At 41.1% G+C, this 25,245-nt stretch overlaps 1 protein-coding gene across 1 annotated transcript in view; it reads right to left on the reverse strand.

The window, feature by feature from the left end:
• LOC127577498 (Golgi apparatus protein 1-like) overlaps window positions 1-25,245 on the reverse strand; it is a 113,402-nt gene that overhangs the window by 23,392 nt on the left and 64,765 nt on the right. The window contains 11 exon segments of the mRNA XM_052028725.1: window positions 57-194; window positions 2,325-2,417; window positions 6,543-6,660; window positions 13,749-13,837; window positions 14,757-14,870; window positions 15,038-15,100; window positions 20,218-20,249; window positions 20,252-20,302; window positions 20,649-20,671; window positions 20,903-21,041; window positions 23,817-23,971. Of these exon segments, the coding sequence (XP_051884685.1) occupies window positions 57-194; window positions 2,325-2,417; window positions 6,543-6,660; window positions 13,749-13,837; window positions 14,757-14,870; window positions 15,038-15,100; window positions 20,218-20,249; window positions 20,252-20,302; window positions 20,649-20,671; window positions 20,903-21,041; window positions 23,817-23,971 (1,015 nt within the window).

Genomic DNA, 25,245 nt, shown 5'->3' on the forward strand with positions numbered 1-25,245 from the left:
AAGAACACAAACACAACCTTCTGGCCGTAAGTCTCCAGAATGAACTAGATTCCCACCTTAATCATTTGTTTGCAGACTCTCATGAGGGTATAGTCCAGCTCAGGGTCACTCATTTCTGTCTCCTGTAGTTTGAAGATTTTGTCATGACAGCGGTTGGACAGAAACTTCTTGGCATCTTTTAGACACTCAACTACCTGTTAAAAGAAAACAGACTGGGCTGCTCAATCCTGCAAATCCAAGAGAATTTACATTTTCCAAATTAGAAGTGCGTGCATTCCCAAAACATTTTCGGTTAAACAACACAAACTCTGCAGATAAAGGAAATGATATTAATAGGATCCAAGACACAATATGCGGCTGGTCGTGGTAAAGGAAAATATGAATGTCAAGAGAATACTCGGTGCAATTAAATTTAATAATTCAGAGGCAATGAAAAATCATGACAAGGAACCCTACTGGATAATATCAGCAAGTGATAAGATTTGACATTAAATGCAAGACCAAGCAGGTAATTTATTTATTTAAAAGCGAAATCATGCTTGGTTTTGAGAAACAGGAGTAACAGCAGACAGAAGCTCTTAAGTGTACAAAGTTGAATCAAAGAGCCAAAATGATGCACATTGTGACCAATTAGTGGAGTATGAGATCAACTGATATGTAGTAAACAGACTCTGCTTCCCTTTTCCCATAATCCTGAGAATTTTTTTTTTATCTTCATTTATTTATCCAGTTTGCCCATTCAAGCAGCACTTTCCAGATCACAGCAACCGACGTGTAAAAAGGAAGTTCCCATGTCACCCTGATTCCTTTGCCAATCACTCCATTGAACTGGTCCCTCATCCTTGCTGTTATTTTTGCAAATCTCTTCTGAAAGCTCTGAAAGGCCCACAGCACTTACATTTTAAACTGTGTTCAGAGCTTCCTGAGGCTTAACCAGTGCGGCAGACAAATTTAGTGTAATCTCATCACTTTTATGCGCAATTCCTTTGGTGATAAAGTCAAGGGTTCCACATGCACTTTTAAACAGCCTTTTCAACTTGCTCTGCCTCCCCCAAATATTTCTGTACACACATCCAATAGTCCATTGCTTCAGCATGCATTTTAAATTTGCACTTCATCACTACCTATTTTTTCCATAAAATATATCACTACACTTTTCTACACTAAATTTTGTCTCATCACTTCACCAGTCTGTTACTATCCTCCCCACTTTTTAATCATATTTCTAAAACAGTCTGCAGACTTAGAAATTATGCCCTGTATCTCTAAAGTCCAAATAATTAAAATATATCAGAAAAGGCATTGGTCCAAATAGTGATATGTGGGGGTCGCAAAAGATGTGCAAGAATGCCTTCACAAACAGGAAATTTGATCAGTTAGTACCAATTCACCTTGACCTGCTTGGGTTTCAGTTAGACTTCTTTGAATGAAGAAACCTACAATGAGATCACCAACTGAATGCGAGATTATTTTTTGCAGGTGTTTGATATTTCCACGACCAGTGAATTTTTAGGTCAATCCTTCATACACAGACTCCTTAGTCATCATCATTTTTTGGAAATTGATGCTTTATTTGATGCCTGAATTGGTTTCAGCAACTTGCACACCAAGAAACCCTTCAGTTCCAAGACTTACCCTTACCCAAGGCCTTAGTACACTGCATTTTCTTTCTTCCCCAAAGAACGAGAGGACATGGCTTTAGGGTGAAAGGAGAAAGGTTTAGGGGGAACATTAGAGGGAACTTCTTCACTCAAAGAGTGGTGGGAGTGTGGAATGGGCTGCCATCTGATGTGGTAAATGCGGGCTCGCTCTTAACTTTTAAGAGTAAATTGGATAGATACATGGACGAGAGAGGTCTGGAGGGGTATGGGCTAGGGGCAGGTAGATGGGACTAGCAGAATAATGTTTCGACACAAACTAGAAGGGCCGAATGGCCTGTTTTCTGTGCTGTAGTTTTCTATGGTTTATTAGCATGCACGGATGTATCTAATCTTTATTTCACTTAAGTATTTGATAAATGATCCTTCTCCCTCTAGGATGGAAGGACTTGTATTTCATAGCCAGCTTTTGTTGACAGTAATTTTACGAACAATCAAGACCAATCCAACGTACAATACCCTGCTTATTTTAAGCTGATGTTTTACAAGAGGTGCTACTTTTAGAATCAATTCTACGTAAAGTGTATACTGCACAGCTTTACACAGTCATCTACCAAAGTTAATCAGAATCATTACGCTCCTGACATCTAAGAATAGCTCACATTCCTCATTTTATAGCTGCAAAACTCTGAAGACTGTTGAGATCCTGGTTCATTGGTTGCTCACCTGTGCATTCCCGAATGGAACATTCTGACAGTACTTTTCAATGTCCGTTTTGCAGGACACATAGAGCTCAGGCTCTAAGCGAATGTCCTCAGTCTGTTGAGAGGAGAGAAAAGCTTGAATGGAAAATAGCGATTTTGTTTTATATAAGCTCTTTGTAAGCTTAGCAAAAAATCCCCCTCAGTCACCTTAGAATTCCTTCCCAAAGGAAACTAATATTATTTTGAGTAACATAATGCAAGATTCCAAATAATGTCACAGCCATCTAAACATTCACCTGTTAGAGTCAACAACTTGTTAACAGTTCACAATTCAATGCATAATCACACCCCAATATGAACAGATGAATTAGAAACAGGTAGAAGCTGAACAATCCCTCAAACCTGCCCTGCCAATTAATAAGATCATTGCTGATCTGACTAACCTTAACACTGGATTCCCTATCCCCACAGTAACCTTTCACCCATTTGCTATCAAGAATCTGCCTACCTCTGCCTTAAAAATATTCTAAGACTCTTCCTCAAAGGGAAATGGAGGCAGAGTTTCACGCTCTTGATCCTGAGAGATATTTAAAAAAATCACCTGGGTTAAATGAGTGAACCCCCCCCCCCCCCACCTTATTTTTCATCTGTGACCTCTAGATTATTCCACAAGAGGAAACATCCTCTCCACATCCACCCTGTCAAGACCTCTCAGGATTTTCCACGTTTCAATCAGGTTGCCTCTCACCCTTCTAAACTCCAATGGCTACAAGCCAAGCTTGTCTAACCTCCCCTCAAAGGACAACCTGCCAATTAGGTAGGTAGTTAAGTTGTGGCAAGGGTACAAGGTTGATACAACAATTTACAGTTTGAGTGGTGAAGGATCAGCAGCAAATATGACCTCTAAATCTTTTACAACAGCCTGCCAATCCTGTGATTCTGTTTCCCAGCAGAATGAGGACAAACGAGTGCTATTGTACGAATAATAGCCTTGGATCTGGGTCAGTCTTACCATCCTTTCCTTTTTCAGTTTGATGGACTTGCAGCCTAAAGTTGGAGGGCTATGGATTGCTCCCCACACATTATGACTACCTTGGATGAGGCTGAAACAGTGTGGTTACCAGACCCCCCTCCCCAGCATACTACTAGCTAACATCCAGTCCACTGAGAACAAAGTTGATGAACTAAGGGCAAGACTGGCCTACCAAAGAGAACTGAGGGTCTGTTGTGTACTATGTCTCACTGAAACATGGCTCACACCTGCCTCACCTGACTCTGCTATTCAACCTGAGGGCTTCTCAATTCATCAAATGGACCATACAGAGTCCTCAGGCAAAGTTAAAGGCGGAGGGGTCTGCTTCTTAATCAATAACTTGTGGTGCTCAGACGTGACGGTCTTGGCGAGCTCCTGCTCACCCAGCCTGGAATATCTAATGGTGAAGTGTCGACCATTCTGCCTGCTAAGGGAGTTCGCTTCAGCTATCCTGATGGCAGTCTACATACCACCACAGACGGACATGAAGCCTGCACTCAATGAGCTATGCTCTGTGGTCAACAACCTTGAGACAGGATACCCTGAGGCCCTCTTCATCATCGCAGGGGACTTCAATCAGGCCAACCCCAAGAGTGTATCAACAAAATACTATCAGCAAATCTCCTGCTCCACCAGGGGCGCCAACACCCTTGACCACTGCTATACAATCAAAGATGCCTTCCGAGCCCCCCCTCATCCTCAGTTTGGGAAATCAGACCACCAGGCTGTGCTCCTTCTCCCTCCATACAAACAGAAACTGAAACGGGAGGATCCGGTATGGAGAGTTGTGCAGTGCTGGTCTGAGGAAGCAGATGAGCTCCTACGTGTACTTTGAGACAGTGGACTGGTCCACGTTCAAAGACTCAGCTGCCAGCCTTGATGAGTATGTCACCACCATCACAGACTTTATCAGTAAGTGTGTGGAGGACTGTGTACCAAAGAAGACAATCCAGGTGTTTTCTAAACAGGAGACCATGGATGAACCAGGAGATCCACTCCCTACTGAAGGAGAGGACTGCTGCACACAAATCTGGGGATCCTGATCTGTTCAAGAAATCCAGGTATGACCTTCAGAAGGCTATCAGGGATGCCAAGAGACAATACCGACTCAAAATAGAGTCCCTAACCAGCTGCCGGTTATGGCACGGCTTACATGCCATAACAGGCTACAAGACGAAGTCGGGCTGCATAGCTAACAACAGCGCATCCCTTCCTGATGAACTTAATGCATTCTATGCGCGTTTTGAACAAAAGGGAAGCGGATTGTCACCATCCACCCTGACAGCCACCAACGCAGCTGAACCTGTGATCACAGAGGAGGACAGAAGATCAGTCTTCTGGAGAGCGAACACGAGGAAAGCACCTGGCCCAGATGGTGTCCCGGGCCACGTGCTCAGATCTTGTGCTGATCAGCTGGCAGAAGTATTTGTGGACATATTCAACCTCTCCCTGCTTCAATCTCAGGTTACCTCCTGTTTTAAGACCACCACTATCATCCCGGTACCAAAGAAAAGCAAGGTAACATGCCTCAATGACTACCAACCAGTGGCTCTGACATCCACCATCATGAAGTGCTTTGAGAGGTTGGTCATGGCACGCATCAACTCCAGCCTACCAGACAACCTGGATCCACTGCAATTCGCCTATCAGCGAAACAGGTGTACAGCGGATGCCATCTCCCTGGCCCTACACTCAGCTCTGGAGCATCTGGACAGTAAAGACACATACGTTAGACTATTGTTTACTGACTACAGCTCTGCCTTCAATACAATAATTCCAAGCAAGCTCGTCACCAGACTCTGAGACCTAGGACTCAACACCTCCCTCTGTAACTGGATCCTTGACTTTCTAATAAATAGACCTCAATCAGTGAGGATAGGCAGCAATACCTCCAGCACGATTATTCTCAACACTGGTGCCCCACAAGGCTGCATCCTCAGCCCTCTACTCTACTCCCTATACACTTACGACTGTGTGGCCAGATTCTGCTCTAACTCCATCTACAAGTTTGCAGATGATACCACCGTTGTAGGTCGTATCTCAAACAGCGATGAGTCGGAGTACAGGAAGGAAATAGAGAGCTCAGTGGAATGGTGTCATGACAACAACCTTTCCCTCAATGTCAGCAAAACAAAAAAGCTGGTCATTGACTTCAGGAAAGGGGGCGGTGTACAGGCACCTGTTTCGACGGTGCTGAGGTCGAGAGGGTTGAGAGCTTCAAGTTCCTAGGTGTGAACATTACCAACAGCCTGTCCGGGTCAAATCACGTAGATGCCACGGCCAAGAAAGCTCACCAGCGCCTCTACTTCCTCAGGAAGCTAAAGAAATTTGGTTTGTCCCCTTTCACCAACTTTTACCGACGCACCATAGAAAGCATCCTATCAGGATGTATCACGGCTTGGTACGGCAACTGCTCTGCCCAGGACCACAAGAAGCTGCAGAGAGTTGTGGACACAGCCCGGCACATCACTGACACCAGCATCCCCTCCTTGGACTCTGTCTTTACCTCTCATTGTCTTGGTCTAGCAGCCAGCATAATCAAAGACCCCACCCACCCGGGACATTCTCTCTTCTCTCCTCTTCCATCAGGTAGAAGATACAGCTGCCTGAGGGCATGTACCACCAGACTTAAGGACAGCTTCTACCCCACTGTGATAAGACTATTGAACGGTTCCCTTATACAATGAGATGGACTATGACCGCACGATCTACCTGCTGTGACCTTGCACCTTATTGCACTGCACTTTCTCTGTAGCTGTGACACTTTACTCTGTACTGTTACTGTTTTTACCTGTACTACATCAATCCACTTTGTACTAACTCAATGTAACTGCACTGTGTAATGAATTGACCTGTACGATCGGTTTGTAAAGACAAGCTTTTCACTGTACCTTGGTACAAGTGACAATAATAAACAAATACCAATAATATACTGGATAGTTAATCAGCATTAACAAATTTAACCTGTACTATATACTTGCCTTGCTTTTCCACGCTCCAACCTAGAGGGGAAGGCAAGTTCCTCTCTGCACTTTCACGTTATCACTTCAACTTTGCCCTCTGTTGTCACCTTTCAAAGAGTCCAAATGCAATTTGAGGGCATGTCTGACTTGCCTGTCTTAGTTAGCAAGGGAATCATTGCCCTGTTTGTCAGACTAAATGCAAGACCAAATGGCACTGTCACTGTTGCACACTGAGGGTATTTACCATTTCTAATTCTTCCACACGCAACTGTTTCCGGCATTTAATGGAGACGCGTTGTTCCTTGTTGTCCTGGAGTGTGTCATTTCGTACTGTGGTGCTCAGACAGAACACAACATCCACTCTGCATTAAAACACAAGGATAAAGTGCCAGAATTACTTTTATGGAAAGTTACTCTCATCCTTTCTGCTTGTTGATTGTCTGCCTGATTGTTGCCTATGCACATTTCCACAGATATTCTCTGAAATCTTATCCAGGTAGCCAGTGATAACCTCTGAACTGCTCTTGTGTGCGCTCAAATTGTGGAAGACTGCTGTAGAGTACAGAACTCTCACTCTAACCATGTTTTTGGAGCACCTTCACTATGCAGACTTTAATGTATAAGTGTTGTTTTTGGGTTATTTCTGTCTTTCATATTATGTAAGATTTTTTGAGTATTGAGTTCTAATAAGTTTTGAATAGTTAATGAGCAACATTATTTAAATTTTTTTTAAATTTTAAATTTTATTTACAGCATGGTAACAGGCCCTTCCGGCCCAACGAGTCCGCGACGCCCATTATAAACCCAAATTAACCTACCCGTACATCTTTGCAATGTGAGAGGAAACCGAAGCACCCGGAAAAACCCACACAGACACTGGAGAACATACAAACTCCTTATAGACAGCGACGGGAATAGAGCCGCGATCGCTGGCGCTGTAATAGCGTTGCGCTAACCACTACACTACCGTGCCGCCTAGTATGTACCAGGAGGGAAAAGGAATGTAGGAAAAAGAAGTGGAAAAGACGAATTAAGAACCTATGAAATCTATGAAAAGAACAAGGTTTAAAAGAGGGATAGAAGACAAAAGAGAGTAGTTGGAGGGATAATGCATGTCAAAGAGGGATTGAGTTATGTACAAAGGAGGGTGCACTCAAAGACTGGGAGGTTTTAAAGGCTGAGTGTGAATAGTATGACAAGCAAGAAAAGGAGCATAAAGATAACAAAGCACAGCATCAAGTGATTGATAAAGTGGCCAAAAACAATAAGACTGAATGACCCCGGGGACCCACTGTCAGGCATGGCGACCCTATTCTTGCAGAATGATGAGGATAAGGAATTGGAAGATTCCTTGTGGGTGAGACCACCCCCGTATGATGACCCCCCCCCCCCCCCCCCCCCGGGATCACAGGCTCTGCCACCACAGGAACTGGTACAAGCACCTTGTGGTGTGGAGCAATTACCCCAAACCTAGCCTCCCTTCAGAGATGAGCAAGTAGTAGGAGGGGTATCTGAACATGTGAAAACAGACCCCCGAGCAAAGAGGGAGAAAAACCCTGATGGTAGAATGTACCCTGTTTGAGTACTCCCCAAACCCCGAGCAGCTGTTCAGGGCCGACCAGATAATGTGCAGATTTATACACCATGGAAACCCCAAGAGATAGAAACAAAGGTCCAGTTGGATTTGTAAATTATATACGATCTATTCAGACCATGTACGGGGCACAACCTTAAGATCTCTTTTCCCCTCTGTCGTGCTATATTGAATCCTGGAGAGAGCACAAAGTGGAAGGCAGCAATGCTGGCTCCTGGAAGAGGAGGAGATCCTATTGCTACGTATGAAGATTTAAATCGGCAAAATAATGATCTGAATCAACAAGTGGTCTGTGGTCAAAACCATCAAGATGCGTGCCAATCACAAACCTTGGTTGACTGGGGAAGTCTGTTCACTGCTGAGAGCCCGTATTGCTGCATTTGAATCTGGGGACATTGCTGCGTACAGACTGGCAAGGAAAAACTTGTCCCGGGGGATCAGGGAGGCGAAGAGGCTGTATGGACAGAAACTTAACAGCCACTTCACAAACAATAAAGACACGTCGTTTGTGGCAGGGATTTCAAACAATCACTGACTACAAGCACCCCCCCCCCACACCCCTGCGGATATGTCACAATGATCCCTTTTTACCAGATAAACTTAATGTCTTTTATGCACGTTTTGAGGCAAATAACACTGTTCAGGCACAGATGCTTCCACCATCATCAAGAGACCAGGTACTTCAGCTGTCTACAGCTGGAATGCAAAAGGCCTTCGCCAGCGTCACTCCACATAAAGCTGCAGGGCTGGACAACATTCCTGGACGTGTTTTAAAGGATTGTGCAGAGCAGCTGAAGGATGTCTTTGCAGACATCTTTAATATCTCGCTCAGCCAGGCAGTAGTGCCCACCTGCCTCAAAAGTGCCATCATTATTCCTGTGCCTAAAAAGTCAAATCCAGCCTGCCTGAATGACTTCCGCCCTGTGGCCCTTACACCAATAATAATGAAATGCTTTGAGCGATTGGTCATGCAGCATATTAAGACCTGTTTACCTGCAAACTTAGATCCCCTACAGTCTGCATATAGAGTCAATCGATCCACAGAGGATGCAATCTCCACTTTGCTCCACCTCACACTGTCACATCTGGAGGGGAAGAATACATACGCCAGGATCCTCTTCATCGACTTCAGATCAGCATTTAACACGATCATTCCACAACAGCTGGTGGAAAAACTGAGGCTGTTCGAGATGGATACTGGCATTTGCAATTGGGCCCTCAATTTCCTGATGCAGCGACAGCAGATAGTTAGAGTTGGCAGTCATACATCAGGAACCATCTCAGTGAGCACAGGCTCACCTCAAGGCTGCGTCCTGAGCCCTTTACTGTTTCGCCTGCTCACACACGACTGCATTGCTAGATTCAGCACCAACTACATCATTAAGTTCGCTGATGACACAACAGTGGTGAATCTCGTCAGTGACAATGATGAGTCTGCAAATAGGATGGAGGTGGAGCAGCTAACAGCACGGTGCAGATTCCACAATCTCACCCTCGATGTGGACAAAACAAAGGAGATGGTGATTGATTTCAGGAGGGCTGGCAAACATGATCATACACCGCTGACTATTGATGGTGCTGCTGTGGAGAGGGTCAGCAATATTAAGTTCCTGGGGGTTCACCTAGCGGATGACCTGACCTCCATTATTAACACTGCAGCCATCGTTAAAAAAACCCACCAGTGGCTTTACCCCCTCCGGAGACTCAGAAAGGCAGGCCTCCCTGTTCCACACCTCATCACTTTTTACAGGGGCACCACTGAAAGCATCCTGACCTACTGCCTCACCTCCTGGTTTGGTAGCTGCAAGGTCTACAAACAACAGCAGCTCAATAGGATGGTGAAGACAGCTGGCAGGATCATTGGTGCCCCTCTCCCCTTTTTGATGGAGATCTATCAGCAACGCTGCGTTCGCAGAGCTACGGCCATCATTAAGGACTTTCATCACCCTTCTCACGACCTGTTTTCCCTCCTGCTGTTGGGGAAGAGGTATAGGAGCATCTGCTCTAGATCTAGTAGGATGCTGAACAGCTTTTTCCCCACAAGCAGTCAGGATCATAAATGGACTGTGTCCCTTCCACTTCCACTGACAAACTCTCCCTCCACACACACGAACATACTCACATCAATACAGAAACAGTTTGATAGTTAGTTACCTGATACGTTGAACTTCTTCTCGAACTGAATAAGCACTTATTAATACATAAACGCACTTTAACAGATATGAATATGTGGTGTTGATATGTCTTTAGTTGTGTTTTAGAGATGTTTTTATAGACTATTTTAGATATTTATCACTGTTCTTTTTGTTGCACTGATATGAGCTGGTGAGAAACAGTACTTCGTTTTTTTTGTGTATGTAAATACTCAGAAATGACAATAAAGTAAATCTTGAATCAAGTTAATATTATGTTGACGGCTTTCTCGGAGAGTTTGAAAAGACCCATTGATATGAGTAAGGTTTTAGAATGTAAACCTACTTCTAACGAGACGGCCCAAAAATTTTGGGAACATTTTACTACAAAAGGGTCGCTCGAGTATTTTTAATGAACTGCCACCACCACGTGGTGGGGGGGGGGGTTCTGCTTTAAGTGTGGTCGAGAGGGACACTGGCAACGGGACTGTCCTACTATTTGCCAGGAGAATACAGACGGCAGGTATGAGAGAAGGGGCACCCTTCACCACCCTTCAGACAGTGACCCGAAGTTACAGGAAGGGCTCTGCCACTCATAGAAAAAGGGGGAAGTGCAGAGCCCACTGTGATGATGAATGTGCAGGGTGTCTCTCTTCCATTTTTGATTGATACAGGAGCAACCTTATCCACCCTGGATCAGGAATTCGTGGAGGAATATGGATTCCCTGTAGCTACTTGTACTGTTCGAATATCTGGACTGGAAGGTAATCTCAGAGACTATCCGACAACAGCACCCTTACAAGTGATTTATGATTACGCTACTCATACGTTACCCTTCACCATTACATCGAATCTGGGTTGTAATTTGACTGGAAGGGACTTGCTCAGAGGACTTGGAGTGGAAATATTGTGCACCGATAGGGGACTCTATGTGAGTTCACCCTCTGTGCAGCCACGAGCCCTACTGGCAGGCAGCTCTCCCCAATCTGGTTATTCAATTGTACAAGGTACTGATACAGTGATAGAGGCTACAGCCTTCCATCATCCTCTCTCTGCACAACAAGCTGAACTTTTCGCTTTGACGTGTGCCTGCATTAAAGGAAAGAATATTTCCCTTAACATTGACACAGACTCACGATATGCATTTGGGGTTGCCCATGATTTTGGTACGTTGTGGCAGCATCATGGATTTCTGACCTCCTCAGGTGCCCCGATTAAAAATGCTACGTTTGTGTCTAACTTGCTAGCGTCTCTGTCCTAACCTTCCCACCTGGCAATAATTAAGTGTGATGCGCACACTAAAGTCCAAGACCCCATTTCCCTGGGAAATGCCTACGCAGATGCAATCGCAAAGGCTGCTGCTATCCAGGGACCCCTTACCATCTATTCAGACTGCGACAAACAACTCTTGAATAGACCAGCCCTGCCTGACATGGGAAGTGTAGAGCGACTTCAGGGGGATGCCCCTGCAAATCAAATTGAATTGTGGAAACAGCAGGGGTGCACCAAAGATCCTGACACACGGTTATGGACCACCCCTGCTGGTCAAGTTTGTGTACCAGATGTATTTTTGCCTGTGTTACTTAGTTATATTCATGAAATGATACATTTGGCGAAGGAGGGAATGGTAGGAGTGGCACCCTAATCTGAGGAAGGAGGCACAAGAATGTAACATATGTCAGAAAAATAATCCTGGTAAAGCAGTTAAGTGTCCTCAGGGTAAGACAAGAATGCCTACGGGCCCGTTTGAGTGCATCCAGATTGGTTTTATAGAATTGCCTAGAGTGCATGGCTACAAGTACTGTCTTGTTATTATTGAGCTGCAGATAAAAAAAATAGAAGTGTGTCTTGACCTACATGCCCTTAGTGAAAGAATGATTATAGTTATGTACAAAAACTAACTGCAGTTCTTGAGACTCTACATTCGCAGCTGCATAACACTCAGAAAAGCTGAAGGACAACCACAGTGGATACATCACTCCGATTGTAAGAGGTTTGGCCCTGGAAAAGGACAGCATGACGCAACGGAGGACAAGCAAGACCCCTGATGAGACTTCTAAGTGGTGAGAATGTAATGAATACTTTGATGCAAGGGGGAAAGTGTTCAAACCATGTAGCTAACCAGAATGGCATGACAATATAATCAGTCCAGAGAGCCCCTGCATTTTACACTGACCAAGTTTACCAAGGGAGGAACTTATGCAGAATATCACCCATTTAGCAAACCACATCAAGGAATGGATAACCGAGGTACAGGAAACAGGAGAACAGTTTCACAATTACAATTCCCCAGGACCATCTTCGTGGCCTTTTAAGGGATGGTAGATAACATTTAGCCAGGGAATATGCATCCTCGCTGTTTTTCTGTTGACAATATTGCTTTTATGGTGCTTTTGTATGCTACACTCCTATCTTAAGTTAAATTCGCTCTAAGTGGCTATCATGGAATGATAAAGGGAGGGAATGTAGAAGACAATGTGAAGGGAGCTCTAGTGAACAAAGGGTTACCCTCTCTCTCTCTTCTGGTAAACAGCTTGAGCCACCTGCTCGTATAGCCTCTGCTTGGCTGATAAGGGAACTTCAAGGCCACAAGAACAGGGTTGTTTCAGACTCACTGTGAAAGATGTGTTAACCTGTCTGGGATCAATGGTAGTGTGAGCTAGTCAAGCATACCCAAATATGGGTATGCCAGTGCAGTAGGTGGACACCCACCGGTGAACAATGTATTTAAGTTTGTTAGCACCCTGTATTCTTTGAGTCAGGCCACGTGCATGGAAGAGCAGCACTGGCTGCTCATCCACGTACCCCCTACTCCCGCTAGCGTCAAACCATAAAGAACTTTTTGTATGCTCCTCAGTTCTGCTGTTGTCTAATTTATTACAGAGTGCGGGTCGACTTTTACAACTTGAGTGCTTCAAGATCTTCTAGGGGCAGTTTTGGATGGCAATAAACATCAACCTGACGAGCAGGTTGCACCATGAGGATGTATTTCAAGCAAGCTGCCAAGAACAAATTCTTTACCCCTGTTGTCATATCAGCTGATGCCACTAAACTCAACACAGACTGGATATCAAGTCTGGGAACTTCTTGAACTATTGACTCTGTTAGTTACTGAGTCATTATGAAGCTGAGGGGAAAGGGAAACAAAAAACAGAAAATGCTGGAAATACTCAGGTCAGGCCGTATCCGTGGGAAGAGAAATAGAGATAACATTTCAAGTCAGAGACACTTCGTCAGAAAGGAAAAGGGGACAAAAGCTGGTAAAGCTGCAGGAAGGGTGGGAAAGGAGAATGCCTCCGATTGGGTGAAACCAGAGTGACCTGATGTGCATTTCGCAACTCCCACACTTGATGTTCTTGTGTCCATGTTCTTACTCTCTAATTGCTCCCACTCACTCATTGACTAGATAATCTGTTTATAGTTTATCCCCTTGGTCACTCTGGTTTCCTCCTCAAAGGAATCCCCTTCCCACACCCTTCCTGCAGATTTACAAGCTTCTTTTGCCTCCTTTTCAATTCTGATAAAGGGTCTCTGACCTGAACCTTTAACTCTGTTTCAGCATTTTCTGTTTTTGTTTTAGATTTCCAGCATCTGCAGTTTCTTTTTTGATTTTCACTTACTTGGAGAAAGAGGGATTTGACTCCTCATTCAAGTCCAGAATCAAAATTTCATGGATGCAGAAATGAGTACAGGAGGGAAATATATTTAGAGTGTATGAACTTACTTTTTCTTGATGTTTGGGCACAACTTCAATACATCTTCTTTACATGCCATCTTAAACTTGTATGAGAAACGGAAATCTTTCATTTGAATCTGTTAACAATTGAAGAAAAAATGTTTAGTTACACATCAAGAAAAAGACTGAAATTTCAGTTTGAAACATTACCATTTGAGATAGAAAGGTTTGCTACATATGACAGTGATCAGTAAATGGGATCCTTTACATGACTGGCCTTTGTTCAACTTCACAGATCCTACTGAGGTCACTTTCCAATGACTGCAGGAAGCAACAGGGCAAATGAGACCTTGTGAAATCAAGAAACTTTCCTTCATTACAGCTTGTCCATCCATTTCATTTTTGAATGAAACCCCTACTGTGGAGGTCTTTGTTTTGACACTATGCTGGAGAGTCTACCCTGACAGCACAAGATTCCTGCAGCATTTTCGAACAGTGACTATTTGATTACATTAGCTGTGTTCTGCTAGTGAAGATGTTTGCCATATACAAAAATATTTCTGTGTGTCAAACTTCACACTGACCCATCGCTTCTGTCAAAGAAACGACGGCCACATGGAATGTGACAGAAGAGAGCAAAAGAGTTGTCTGGTGAAATTAGTAGAAACTTACAACACTGGTGCATACCAAATATTTTTAATTAGATTGTTCACATCATGCACCAAAAACCTTCACAGTAGCAGTTCTTCCAGGGGCTAATGGCTTCTTGGAGTTGGGTGGACATTTAATGTTATAAGACAAATTAATATTCACCAAATAATAACAGTACATGGGTCAGTGCAAGACAGCCAACAAGTTCAATACAGTTCTTGCCAAAAGAAGCTGAAAAATTCATTTCAGGCTTTATTTTCTGTAAACCACACAAGTGGTAAAGTTTGTGAAACATACATAATCTGCAGGTCAACTGATAGCTTGCCAAGCCACATATCTTGGAAGCCTTTAGCGACTGCAACCCATTCTTGCTCTAATCTGATTGATGAGAATGGTTTATCTTACCAATTGGAAATGTGTGACTCCAACAGCACACTTCTCGTTCATCTCCTTCTGGTGTTTATTTTGAACCAGGCACTCCATCAGGTCCCCACTATCAATCTGATTATCTGCTAACTCCTGCAGGAGGAGAAATACAATGAGACCATTGCTTCAAATGATCAAAGGAATTGCCACTCTGTAGGAGAAATTAGATTATTTTAACATTGCTAAAGACTTAAAGCCTCTGCAGACTATTTTCAGTTTTTTGGCTTATGACAACTAAAATGAAATGCTCAGTTACTCACATGACAATATATCTGAATAACAGGATCACAGGCTCTCATCAGCAGTGCTTCAATCTGAATATCCTAAAAAGCAGTGTAAACAAGATCAGTAACGTTATTTCTTTTCACAAAACTGCAGAGTGGATGCAATTCAGGTTTTAAAATGCTGAAAGTCAGCTTGTTACTTCTAAGTGATGAAATAGCGGTTAGTGTAACGCTATTATAGCGCCAGCGACCCGGGTTCACTTCCGGCTGCTGTCTGTAAGGAGTTTGTATGTTCTCCCCATGTCTGCATGGGTTTCCTCCGGGTACTCCGGTTTCCTCCCACATTCCAAAGACATACAGGTTAGGAAATTATGGGCATGCTATGTTGATGCCGGAAGTGTGGCGACACTTGCGGGCTGCCCCCAGAACATACTACGCAAAAAGATGCATTTCACTGTGTGTTTCGATGTACAGGTGACTAATAAAGATATCTTAACTTAGTAAGGTCAAGCAAATTTGAGAGAACTATTGCACTACATGTAACAGACTGGTCGATGCAGTACCTCCTTTAAACATTCTGTTGAAGAAGTGGGTCAAGGTTCAAGTGTGAAGGCGATTGTACAAATAAAGTTTGCAAGGAATGGAGACAATGAATCTAACTTTGCTATCTGATAGAGATTTTTTTTTAATTTTTGGAGAAACAAGTCACTTTCTTTTTTAAAGAGAATACCCCGGGAGAGACTTATGTTCTTTATTATATGGGATGCTTTTAAAGCCTATATTAGAGGACAAGTTATTTCTTACGCGGCAAGCTTTAAGAAAAAAACTAATGCAGAAAGGATTGATTTAGCCAATCAATTGAAACTTAGACCAAAAATATGCTTTGGATCCAGATCCCACTTTATATAAAAGGCGAGTTGAAATTAAAACCAAATACATTCTCCTTTTAACATATCCAATTGAGAATCAACTCTTAAAAGATAAAACTCAATTTTATATCCATGGAGATAAAACTGGTAAATTATTGGCTAATCAATTAAAAACCTCTATAGCTAGACGGCAAATCAAAGAAGTTCGCAAAGCCAATGGACAAAGGACAACAGATCATTTCGAAATAAATGATACTTTTAGAGAATTCTATTCTAAACTTGATAGTTCTGATTCTCCTAAAGGAGATACTGTAATGAACAACTTTTTCGACCAATTAAATATTCCTACACTCTCTGCTGATAACCGAAAACAATTAGATAAATTTATTACTCATGAGGACATCGCCGAGGCTATACAATCAATGCACTCTGGAAAGACACCAGGTCCTGATGGATTTCCAGGAGAATTCTATAAGGCTCCCTCTTCATTGCTTATATCTTATTTAAGTTCTGTTTTTTTGGATTCTTTTAAATCAGGAAGGTTACCACAATCCTTATGAAGCTACCATTTCACTTATTCTCAAGAAGACTAAAAACCCAACAGAATGTTCTTCATATAGACCAATTTCTTTACTAAATGTTGATGTTAAAATTTTATCTCAAGTTTTGGCTCATAGATTAGAAAATATTTTACCATTAACTATATCCAATGATCAGACAGGGTTTATCAAAAACCGTTATTCCCATTTTAATATTCGTCGTTTATTGAATATTATTTATTCTCCTAATGAAATATCGGAATGTGTGATCTCTCTTGATGCTGAGAAGGTCTTTGACCGGGTCGAATGGAGTTACCTATTTAAAACTTCAGAGAAATTTAATTTTGGACCCAATTTTATTCAATGGATTAACTGACTTTATTTATCTCCTTCTGCTCGTTTTCTTACTAATTTTCAACTTTCTGAACCTTTTAAACTTCAATGTGGAACTAGACAGGGACGCCCTTTGAGCCCTCTGCTATTTGACCTAGTCCTAGAACCTTTAGCTATTGCTTTTCGAGAATCTACAGAGATTGCCGGTATCTCTAGGAGAGGTACCATCCATAAAGTTTCGCTCTATGCTGATGATTTACTGCTCTTCATTTCTACTGTTGAGACTTCGTTACCTTCTATGCTTTCTTTACTTCCCCGTTTTAGCCAATTTTCAGGATATAAATTGAATTTACACAAGAGCGAACTTTTCCCTTTGAACAATCTGATACCATTAGATATTAACCTTCCTTTTAAAACTGTAAGGAACCATTTTACCTATTTGGGTGTAACTATTACTAAGAATTATTTAAAGAGAACTACCTTGCCTTATTGAATTATGTGAAAAGGATCTTACCAAATTGGTCACCCCTCTCTATATCGCTGATTGGTTGCATTAATTCTATTAAAATGAATATTTTACCTAAATTTATGTATTTATTTCAGGCTTTACCCGTTTTATTCCTAAGTCTTTTTTTATTCTCTTGACTCAATTATCTCTTCTTACATATGGGAAAATAAACATCCCAGGTTAAATAAAGTTCATTTTCAGAAAGCTAAAAATAATGGAGGGTTTGCTTTACCTAACTTTAGGTTGTATTACTGGGCAGTCAATACACAAAATCTTACTTTTTGGTTACATTATATTAATCACGAAGCCTGTCCAGTATGGGTCTCTTTGGAAGCTAATCCTGTAAAAAAATTTTCTATTATTTCTTTGTTTGGCTCTTCACTTCCTTCATCAATAAATAAATTAACTGATATTTTGGTAGTTAAACATGCTTTGAGGATTTGGTTACAATTTAGAAAATACTATGGTTTATTGAATTTTCTTTGTCTAGTCCCATTTTTGCTAATTTTTTCTTTAAACCTTCTATGACTGATATAGTTTTTAAAGAATGGGATAGATTAGGTATTACCCGTTTTCAGGATCTGTTTGTTGGAGGAAATTTCTTAACGTTTGAGCAATTGGCAACTAAATATAATTTGCCAAAAAACTCACTTTTGTCGATATTTGCAAATTAGAGATTTCTCCAATCTCAAGTACATACCTTCCCCTATAAGTCCTGATAAGAACTTACTAGATGTAATTTTTAATTTGAAGCCTTTCTATGATGCTTCAATATCTAAGATTTACGGTAGATTATCAGGAATGAATAAGGTCCCTTTAAACAAAATTAAAAACGCTTGGGAACGTGATCTGCAGATTTCAATTTCTGAGGAAACTTGGAATCAAATTTTTAAACTGGTTAGTACTTCATTATTATGTGCACATCACTCCCTCCTTCAATTTAAAGTGGTCCATAGAGTCCAACTGTCCAAAGACAAGTTATTGCGTTTCTATTCAGATATATCTCCTTATTGTGACAAATGAAATAATGGAGAGGCTTCCTTAGTCCATATGTTTTGGTCATGTCTGAGTTTGGAAAAATTCTGGATAGAGGTATTTCAAACTTTTTCTGTACTTTTTAAAATAAATTTTAAGCCAAATCCTTTAACTGCATTATTCAGGATTGTTGGAGAAAAAGATATAATTCTGGAGACTTCCAACTTGCACATATTGGCCTTCCTCTCTCTTATCGCCAGGAGGGCTGTATTGCTTAAGTGGAAGGAAACTACTCCCCCCTACTCACGCTCAATGGTTACGGGATGTTATGTCACATCTAAATTTAGAGAAGATCCGTTGCTCTATTTCTGGATCTATTCTGAACTTTCAAACTATTATGGGGACCTTTTTTGAACTACTTTCAAAACCACTGAATTGGTGCTAAATGTACAGATATTGGCTAAAACTACTATGTCTTTAGGATGTTACAAACAGCTTGGTTTTGGTAGTGGGGTTAGATTTTTTTTATAATAAAATTATTCCAACTTATCAATATCAATTGATTTTTTTTTATCAATACGAAGCATTGTGATTTCTTGTGTGATTCAATACAGTCTATTTTGTAACATTTTCTTTTTTTCCTTTGTTTCATGAATTTGGTACTACTTATTTGAAATTAATAAAAATATTGACAAAGGAATGGAGACAATGAAAACATTATTGGAAGAGTCTATAATATTATGAAATTCAAAGTGACACTAGCACTTTGGGATTTTTGTTCAATTGCCTTTCCTATACTCTTAATTACTGAGCTTTATTGCCAAGGATAAATCATTTTTCTCTGGAACTGGATTTTCTCCACCTCAAAATAAGGTCCATCTCAGTTTATCCACTCTGGCAGCATTCCCAACATGGAACAAGTAAAATTCCTCAGAGTATATTGCTTTGCTCTACACATTTAAGTAGGGGAGGTAGTTTAAACTAAGAATCCTTACTGTTCTTCCCCATTATACAAGGATTAATCCAAGCATACATTTTAAGAAGTAAACAACGGATTAAACAGTCCAATCACTTCATTTTTTTTAAAATAAATTTTGGAATAGTGAAGAACACATCAAAATCTAACTTGCCAGAGTCATGAATGCTGATTGGATGGCAAGTAGGCACATTTTTAATTTGAAGTGCTCTTTCTTCATGTGATGCAATTCAGGTGATTTCTACCGATTCCCAAAAAGAAGCCATCGCAGCAGCATATAGTTTCTCCATCATATGCCATCTACAGCATTCCAGCTTCTCAGAATTCAGTCCCATATTTTACCACAGAACTATAATGTGGTAATAGTAATGGAATAACTGAGCAGGGCTAACTGCACTTTGCAGTTTCTATATCATTTCCTTTGATAAATTATGATGAACTTTGAACAAAGTTTGTTTCTTTTAGAGTCTCCTCTCTTTTTGTATGTTGGATCCAAAGACAGAATACAAAGTCAGATCAGACAGTAATTAAAACAGTGAAAAACAATCTGTGAAGATGATGCCTTAATTACACAGTCAAGATATGGTGTACATAAGTGCTGGTTTCTCTGATGAGGAAAACAACCAAGTCAGGGGTGGCAGTTGACCTCAGTTTGCTGAAAGGGTAGCAAAAGAACATGGACAAAGTCATTCAAATTTCTGGAGGGTCTCTTTACTCCAGGACTATGTAACTATCACAGGAGACAGAAACAGTCTAGGGATCCCAAAGGCATACATCCTCAAATGACCATAAACTGGGAGAGGACATGTGGGGCAGGAGATTCCAGAAATTAGCAGCCATCATTTTCAGTTAAGATAATGGATGAATAACTTGCATGCAAAGAAATTATAAAAGTATCCCTTTTGACACACTGCTCTGGCAGTAAATCTGGCAATAACTGTGGAAAAGTCTGAGGCTGGCGGCATCATTAAAATATCTGCTGGCTCACTTAATATGTTATTTGCTATAGGGCTCACCTCTGATTCCAGCTCTGTCAAGTTACCCACAATTCCCTGCAATCTACTGCCAAGTCGTCAAGATGGTCCTGGAGACACTCAGCTCCTAGAGACAGCAAGCAAACCAGCAATGAACGTCAGGGATCAACAACCAATTTGAGACAAACAATGGTCGTTATTGTGTCCCAATCAGGAGCACACAAATACAAGCTTCCAACAGTATTGCAAGGAGGCTGCGTACAAATCATTTTCCAAAGAAACTACATTCACCTGCTTAACAAAATTGTTTTCTAAACTGTATAAATAAGTGCCTGCCCATTCTCACGAAAATTGTGTACTTTTTACATGCTATTTGAGCTACTTACATCAAAGTAATTACTTTGGACAATCTACAAAGAAACCAATCCTAACTGTTTCACCAAGGTGCCAATTGCACCTCCAAGGCACACTACCTTTCATGGCAAACATGAAGTAACTGTGAAATAAAGCAGAGCAGCATTAATGTTAAGTATGCCACAGTGCAGCTGCTTTTATTAGGTAGGATTAGAGCAACTATTCAAATTACTCAGACTAAAGTCAGTTCAATTATCAGACTACTATTGCAGCTGTATACATCGCCCAACAACAGGCATGCATGCCCTGGCCTATTCCACTTTCTAATCTATTGGGCTAGATCAGGGTGTACTGCCAATCAGCCTGGTGCTACCTGGTCCAGGATTCTGTCTTCTCACTGCACCATTTGCCAAGGTCTATTATGCAGCGCTCTTGTAATCCAGGCTCCAACTTCACATCCAAGGCTTCGTTGATGAAGAATCCGTGAATCTCTGCTCTGCAGTCTCTGGATAACTGCGTGAAAAATGTAGTACTGGTCAGTTTGTCTTTCATTGCTGTCAAACAATAGTGCATATTTCAAATATTTTACTGCACAGAAACAGGTTTCGTGGCCCAGAAGGTTTGTTTGCTTATGCTCTAGATAAGCTTCCTCACAGCTTATGATGGGTTACTGTATCAGCATATCCTCAGATCACCATTCAGTTTCCCCCCAAATTAAGCTTTTAGCCACAACTCATTAAACTGCCAGAATGCCAACCATTACTTTGTGTGATCAGCAAGATGTATGACAAGGTACCAATTTGAAACAAATACATGCACAGAAATTGATACTTTAAAAAGTAAATGCAGAACTAACTAAAACAAGGATTGCTCAAATCAATTTCCGCAGTGGTAAATCTCTGATGAACCTCTGCCCAAAAGTGCATGCAATTGCTAGAGGACAATTCTACACCTCTATGCCAACTCCTAGCCTTGCTCAAATAACAGCCCTCTTAATACGAAGCGCAATCGAATATACAAAGTACTACTACAGATCATGCAACTGCACCCTGGCATTGGAATAGCCTTCAAATTCAAAACAACATGAAAATGGCTACTTAAATATTATATTTCAATGGTGAATGCAAATAATTTAGTACCGTCTTCCCAAGCTAGCATCCATTAATAACAGGACATTTCAAATGTACATAAAATCAAATGCAGTAAGAAATGCAGTCTTTAAATGACAGGCCACAGAGCACAAGAATCGTTCTCCACAAGTATTCCCTTACAAAACCCAGTCAGGAGTTCAAAGATTTAACCAGTGTGTTAACAGAAATTATTCTACTTCATCAAATAAGAAGGCCATCATCAGAATTCAGCAACAATGATCCAAGATCCTGTTTCCATGTTGTCACAAAACCAGCAACAAAAGAAACACACTGAGCATGATTCAGTGTTAAAAACTATTTTATTAATCACTACTTATGATAATACGTAAAATAAAAGTAAAAATGTTAGTATGTTAGAATTCAAAAATTGTTAAACCTTGAACGTTAACCCCAAAACTAAACTTGTCGTGTGTGTGTGTGACAAAGTCCAAAACTCCCAGTTCCAGAATGGTTCTTAAAGTTCAGTTCCGCAAGCCATAGGGTGAAACATGAGCAAGGGCTTCTTCAACAACACCGTTGTCTGAAGATAAGATGTAGATGTAGAAAAAACATAGAGAGAGTACATACGAAATCCAAATGTTCCACGATGGAACCCAAACGACACTTCAGTGTTTACTCGGTAGTGACTTCCTCACCCCGAAAAGCATCCGAACCACGTGGTCGTCCACACACAAATACCTGTTTCCTTCTACAGGTCAGCAACAAAGTGAACTCCACGGATTACTTCCAACTGCCATACATGGATTTTCAGTGGCAAACACAGTTATTGTTTCTCATCCATCGATAGAGAAACAAGCAGGCTGGTGTCTCTCTCCCTTCTTCTTCTGACCTCTTCAAACAACGTCATTATGTCCTTTATCTTCTATTGACGTAAGCACGCCCCACACACATATACACACACACACACACTATCTTAAAGGGACTTTCACTGAGTCCGTAACAATGTGCAGATTTGTTTTATAACCACTTCTTCCTGCTATCTAAAACATTGCTCCTCGCTATCAATGACACAGCCAATTTTTGTAATATTTGCATATATCTGTATTACACTCTCTTCATTTAAATCCATTATCATTAATATGTCCTACTGAGTGCTCAGTCCTGTGGAACTCCATTGGCTGTTGTCTTTCAGTTGCAAAAACACCCATCAAACCATGACCCTTAACTTTATAGTCACTCAGCCAATCTATAAAGTTCAGGTTCATGATCTTTCATCACTTCCGATGAAAGCTCAAACTGAAAATTTCCTCTCCCTCTCCTCCTTCCATGGAAATTAAAAATGTCACCTAGTTAGAGGTAGTTTTGTGTTTATCTTTCAAATTTCACTTGATTAGATGGCTTCTTATCTGGAACAGCACCAACAGCCTGCATTTCCCATTTTGTGATCCCACTTCAGCTAAGCATAGTCCATGGGAGCCTCCAAAGTGCACCCGGAACATCAATGTCATCACATGTCTGAAGAAATTAAACCCAGCAATACCCACTTGAAGATTTATCTACAAAGTAAACTCTCCCTCAAAAAAAAAGTCCTTATCAAAATCAATACAATTTCAGTGTAAAATGTAACCAGGTGTTTAGTGGCGTGAATCACAAGATGACATTTTATCACTGGAAATTGCTGTCACTGTCAGCAGTTCAGTGGTGAACAGTTAATTAATGTGACTTAAGCTGTCAAAATTAAAACTTGATATTAAAATGAGGGGGAACAATGCAACATTAGCTGGATGATGAGTCAGACTTTGGCTCAACACACATCCAACTTTGCTTGTTTCATCTCAGTTTACTTATTTCATCTGGTAACTGCTTTAAGTGCAATTCACCTATCCATATCCCTTGGTTATAGCAATGATCCCTTCATCAACAAAAGCTCTTCACCTTTTTTTGCACGACCTCCAATGTGCAGGAAATTACTTCTGGATGGTCCTAAACCAAGCTTGATGTACCATCTTCCAAGGTCAAGTAGCCTACCAGCACTCTGTGTTTAAACTCTAATCCAATAATCCCTAGATTTCTAACACGTTCTAGCATGCCAATATCTTGGATGCTACATAGAAATTGTGTGAAGTCCCTGCCAAAACAGTTAAAACTGCATGTGGTGCTATTTAGTGTTATGGAAATAAACAAGCCACCACTCTCACCTGCGACCTTGCTCCTCTGTACGATAGGCGTGACGATACAGGCAAGAAAATACTGCTCCAGGGGGTAGCATCTCGCTAGTTTGATTCCAACCCTGGGTGTGGCACAGCCTTGAAGCATCACCCTGGCACTTACGATAAAGAACAGGATCCAGCCTGAGGGAAACCAAAAGAAGATATTGTTAAAAGACTTGACAATTGCATTTTCTGTTAGGATTTTAAGTTACCATCTCTTCCCAACCGCACACTGAAATAACTGATTTATAACCAGACAACTTGCGTGACGTAGTCCTCGTCATAAAAAAAACACTCCCTCCCCCGACTGCCTGTACAGAGATTAAGGAATGCAGTTGACAAAATATTTATTATAATTTTCACCATCTATCTTGTATTCTGATGGTACTTTGAGCTTCAACCTGCCTCAAACAGTTCACAAAAGTAGTTACTATTTCGTCAGCAAACTTGCAGCCATTCTCAGAAGGCTGCATGAGCAGCAAGTCTATCTTTTTGTGATGGCATTTGAAGGAGCAATGTAGGCCATGACAACGTAAGAGGATCATGCTTTATTCCCTCCATATACTGAGCCACATGAACAGACACAAGTTTAAAGTACAGCACTCATCAACATGTCCATTGTAGTGTAACATTTTAACAGTGGAAAGCTCCTTCTTGACTATTGTTGGGGAATTTCATCTTAAATTATGAAGTTTGAATGCTGGTATGTCTGGAACCATGACACTCTGATAAAATAGGAGTTGTGAAAAACGAGTTAACTGGTGAACAAGATAAATTTGCCTGTGGGCACAGTAGCAATCCGAGACAAACAGCATCTAAAGCGTTGTTCAATCATTTTGCAGGGATTTTTCTTTCTATCCACTTTGATTTTTTTTTTGCAATCAGTACAACTAATAACTTAGCAAAGATATACTGCTCTGCAAAAACGTTGTGTGCTTCAAGAATTCAGCACAGAATGCATCAGTTTTGTGTTAGCCTATTATTTTTAGGTTTTGCTTGGCTGATTTGCCAAATTTGACCTTACTTCCCCTATCTTGCCAATCTTGCAACATCCTCTGTTAAATACCAAGAACATTGGCCATATCAACTAAACATTTCACATTGACTCATAAACTTACATTTTTCAAAGGTGACCTAATTAAGTGATTTGTGTAAATTACTGTAATTAGGAATTATTCCATTCTTAATGTCATCCCATCCCTACTAATTAGAGACTTGATCAGTACAAAAATTAATATCTGATCCAAGCTGTTAAGGAGTAGGCAGCCACAGACAAAGGGTATACAATTCATATAGGAACCATTAATATTGGCAAGAATTGCCTTGAAACTACTTCTAAATGTATTGATACTTACAAGCACTGATCAGTTTTGAATTCACAAGGTACTGCTGTGTAAACAAAAGACCACTCTCTA

The sequence above is a fragment of the Pristis pectinata genome, chromosome 13, assembly GCF_009764475.1.
Source record: "Pristis pectinata isolate sPriPec2 chromosome 13, sPriPec2.1.pri, whole genome shotgun sequence".
In the NCBI taxonomy this organism is placed as follows: Eukaryota; Metazoa; Chordata; class Chondrichthyes; order Rhinopristiformes; family Pristidae; genus Pristis; species Pristis pectinata.